The 4784-nt window shown below is 41.7% G+C and overlaps 1 protein-coding gene across 1 annotated transcript; it reads right to left on the reverse strand.

Moving 5' to 3' along the window:
- Positions 1-3589: 3589 nt before the first annotated feature.
- Positions 3590-4516, reverse strand: LOC141110085 (olfactory receptor 4Q3-like). Its single transcript, XM_073601307.1, has one exon. The coding sequence runs from the start codon at positions 4514-4516 to the stop codon at positions 3590-3592; it is 927 nt and encodes a 308-aa protein (XP_073457408.1).
- Positions 4517-4784: the final 268 nt, after the last annotated feature.

Genomic DNA, 4784 nt, shown 5'->3' on the forward strand with positions numbered 1-4784 from the left:
ACAGGCCAGGGCAATTGCCGTGTCCCACCCATCGGTGTCAGAGGTCAGAGCAGAGTTGCTTAGGCGATTAGGCGTGGGAACTTGCCTTTTAATGGTAGGAATCAGTTCGTCAGAATTCTCTCCTAAAGTATCATAAGTGAGTCTCTTTGAAGGATGTATATTTCGCCTCAGCCGAATGGGAGAATGCTTCTCAGAAGGTTGAACAGAGTTCCCTGCTGGACTTCCGGCGTGAACAGGACTGCATGGCTCCAAAGAGAAATCCGTAGCTGAAGGCTCAGAGTTTGGCTGTGGAGGGAAAAGATTGACTTCCTCAATGAGTTCAGAGATAGGCATTTGACATTCTCTGTTTTCTCCACTCATAAGGGGAGTTCCAACCTCTGAGGGGCAATCTGATTCAGGCAATATCAAGGGCTCATCAGCAAAACTGATCAAGTCTCCTGTCTCTCTCTCAGAGGTTGACCTGGTACTCTCAACCTTTATCCGATCAGCTTCCCTAAATGATGGTAGGATTTCAACTTTTCAACTTCTGGACTAGGTAGTCTTCGTATTGTTTTAGTCAGCTCTCCTCCTCTGCTCTCTTCCATAGTGCTTGCATCAATCTCAGTTTCTGTAAGCCATATCCAATAAGGCACTATTTCCTCATCCTCACTATCTTCCTCTTGCTTCTCCTCTTTTGACACAGTGGGAGCAGAAGCTTGTCGATGTGAGCGAGTCCTGGGTGGAGTTGGTTTCTGAGGAGGTGAAGGGGGCACTGGAGGCACTCTGACTGTATCAGAAAGCAAATGAATTTGATGCCACATCTTCTTCTTGTTTTCTCTCAGGTCTGATTTGATAAACCAGTAGCCCAGGAAGCTGTTTACAGATGACATAAGGTTGTGATCGGCATCGGTCAGCCAGCTTATGTTCTCATGGTACCCTCAAGTTCTTCAGTAACACACGATCTCCAGGCTGCAAATCCTGCACTCTCATTTTTAAGTCAAAATTCTCTTTGTTCCATAATTCTCTGGTCGAGGCATCTTCCATGGCTTTCTCATATGCTTGCTGCAGATTCTTTCATAACCTTTTTAACATAACCCCGGTGAAAAGTCAAAGAAGTATTGTCAACAGATGTTCCAAAAGCTAAATCAATAGGAAGGCGAGTTTCTCTTCCAAATATGAGTCGGTATGGAGAATAGCCAGTGGCATCACTTACAGTACTGTTGTAGACATGGACAACAGCTGCAATATGATTTCCCCAGTGCTGTTTCTTCTCTGTAGGCAGAGTCCTCAGCATATTCAGCAAAGTTCTCTTAAACCTCTCAGGTTGAGGGTCTCCTTGCAGGTGGTTCGGCGTGGTCCGAGACTACTTTATGCCTAACAAAGTGCACAGCTGATGGATTAACCGGCTATCAAAGTCTCATCCTTGGTCAGAGTGGATTTGGACAGGCAGCCCATAATGCACAAAAAAAAAATGCCCAGTATGCTAATGAGTTGTTGGGCTACCCTGCATCCAGCGTGCTTTCAGAACGGGCGTTCAGTTCTGTAGGAGGTTTCGTTACTGATCATAGAACACCACAGACTCCGTGGACCGTTTGACTTTTATAAAAATGAATCAGTCCTGGATTACCAGGTATGAAGCCCCTGATGCCAATGTCACTGATTAAGTCTTTTTGGGATGTGGAATCTCTGCAGGACTTCGAGGCTGCCTAGCTTTGAGAGTGTTCAATCATTTCATCTGGAAGAATGTTTTTGGTATCGGTTTCATGTGAACAGTTAACACCCAAAGACCAATTTTTCAGCACCTGTTTGACAGGTGTATAGCTTCGCCATTTTTTACAGCAAGGCCGATTCTTGCTTTCATCAAGAGTACCTCTATAGGGTTATGGTGGGAAGGCGCCACCGACATCCAAAGACCAAATTTTCAGCACCTGTTTGACAGGTGTATATCATTGCAATTTTTTACAGCAAGGCCAATTCTTGCTTTCATCAAGAGTACCTCTATAGGGTTACAGTGAGAAGGAGCCCCCAACACCCAAAGAGCAATTTTTCTGCCCCTGTTTGACAGGTGCATATCATTGCAATTTTTTACAACAAGGCCAGTTCTTGCTTTCATCAAGAGTACCTCTATAGGGTTACGGTGGGAAGGCGCTACCGACACCCAAAGACCAATTTTTACGCACCCATTACTTCTATCCAAAGTCAAAGTTTCACCAGAATGTATCCAAAAAATCTCTAATCTTGTTCCCATTGCACTACATTGTGGCCTCATCATACACACTGGCTTCCCAGCTGTTGCTGAGCAAAATAAAGGCAGCTTGCAGGGAAAATGTCGTTTTTTTTGGCTTTATAAATGCAATTATTGCTGCAACAGATTCTAGACATGGTACAGATCTGCCACTTTACAGGTAAACTAAGGGGACTCCCCTGCACTATATTGGAAGGAAATTTTCATTTTTATGCTTTCACTTTAAAAATAAAAAAATCACTGCTCCTTTAAAAATGAAGTTTTTCACAAACTTTTTTTTTATTGATACATGTCCCCCAGGGCAGGACCTGGACCCCTATAACCATTGTATGCCCAATTACTTGCATATAAGCCTTCAAAATGGGCACGTTTGATTTTTGACGTTTGGGTCCCATTGACTTTAATGTTGTTCGTTATTCGTCTCCGAACTTTCGTTGTGTTCGGAATTTCTGGTGCGAACCGAACAGGGGTCTGTTTGGTCCATCCCTAGTTCTGATTGTGATCAAGATACTGTTCCATACAGATGCTATACTACTAATGGTGGTGATCAACGACATATAGTGTGACTGTGATAATGTGGTAAGCTATCTGGTGCTAACTGACACTGGCTGGGTGGGACACTAACTGAGGTCAATAGTGACACTAATGCAGTAACCATAGATAATACTTACACTGATGGCACTGTAACAGGGCAATCAAAGAGTAAACTGTGGAGGGAAATCAAGGGGTTATGCAACTGTATATGTGCTGTTTGTATTCACACAGATCTGGTTTTCTTCTCTCCCTGAACAAAAAGGGCTCAGGGAGGAAGAAACCTGGCCTGTCCTGTGTGTTCTGTTTACAAACACACACTGATCTGTGCTATGATTGGTCACAGCCAAGCAGCTGGTATACAGCCAAAATGATTACCTGTAACCTGCTGACAAACTTGTGCTTTGTCCAATCACAGAACAGGCTAGCGGGGGACGTGCATGCGCACCCAAAAACCAGAAAGTACACTGCGATGTACCAGTACTTTGCAGTAAATGTACTGTTAGTGGGCGCAAGTGGTTAATGAGCATTGCTTCATTCTTCACAATCACTACATGTGTGAACGATCCCTAATAGCAGATGTTTGTTACTGACTGGATTGCCTAGTGAAGATAAATAATAAATGCCTAAAAGTTAAAACGAATACAGCCACCACATTTAAGAATGGTCAAGCTGAAATTTACTTGCAATTTAAAAGTGCCTAAAACGTTTGTACACTACTGTATTTACTAAGACAGTGCTATTATGCAGTATATCTATGAATATATATTCATACTTATCTTTGATAAACAGCATACAATATAAATTCAATGTTTCATCTATTTATTACTTTTTTCATAGTAATTTCTTGCCAAAAATTGATTTGATGGCGGTCTTTACCTCTTTATTTCTTAACGTGTAAATAATTGGGTTCAGTAGGGGTGTTACCATTGTATAGAATACAGACACCACTTTATCTACTTCATAAGATACAGAGGGTCTTAAATATATGAAGACACTAGACCCAAAAAAAAGGGTGACAACAGTGAGGTGTGCGGCACAAGTCGAAAAAGTTTTTCCTAGGCCCTCTTTAGATCTGGCCTTAAGTATGGTGTTAATGATACCCATATAAGACATAAGTAGCACAAGGAAGCATAGCACAGAAATCAGACCACTGTTGGCCACATATACTATTTCGATGATGAAAATATCTGAACAGGCTAGCACGGACAAAGGGTGGATGTCACAGAAGAAATGGTCGATTTGGTTTGGTCCACAAAACTTCAGTTGACATGTCGTGATGATCTGAATTATGGAATGTAAACAACTGGTGGCCCAACAAACAAACTCGAGCCAATGACAGACAGTCTTGTTCATAATACAGGAATAGCGTAAGGGGTGGCAGATAGCAATGTAGCGGTCATAGGACATGACCGTTAAGAGAATGCACTCTGTTCCTGCAAAGAAATGCAAGAAGAACAGCTGGGTGATGCAGGAATGGGAGGAGATTGTGTTGGTTTTGGAAAGGAAGTCTGCTAGAATTTTGGGGATGGTCACTGTAGCATAGCACAAGTCTACAAGGGATAACCTACTAAGAAAATAGTACATGGCTGAAAGGAGACGTGCTTCAAAATGGACTGCCACTATGATAGACAGGTTTGCCAGCAATATAAGAATGTAGGTAATGAGAAGGAGAAGAAATAAGGCTATGCTGAGCCTGGGGAAACTGGCCAATCCCAAGAGAGTGAACGCTAGGACTTTGTGCTGGTTAGTGGAATTCATTATTTCTAGGAATAAAAGAATACATTAGACTAAATTAATTCAGGGTAATAGATGAAAATACTAAAATATAGTCAAGTTCATGCAAGATATTTCATGCTCTTGATTTATTTATTTAACCACTTAAGGACCGAGCCTCTTTCTGAGATTTGTTGTTTACAAGTTAAAAACATTTTTTTTTTTGCTAGAAAATTACTTAGAACCCCCAAACATTATACATTTTTTTTTCTAACACCCTAGAGAATAAAATGGTGGTCGTTGCAATACTTTC

Source organism: Aquarana catesbeiana, linkage group LG10 (assembly GCF_042186555.1).
Source record: "Aquarana catesbeiana isolate 2022-GZ linkage group LG10, ASM4218655v1, whole genome shotgun sequence".
NCBI classification, from domain to species: Eukaryota; Metazoa; Chordata; class Amphibia; order Anura; family Ranidae; genus Aquarana; species Aquarana catesbeiana.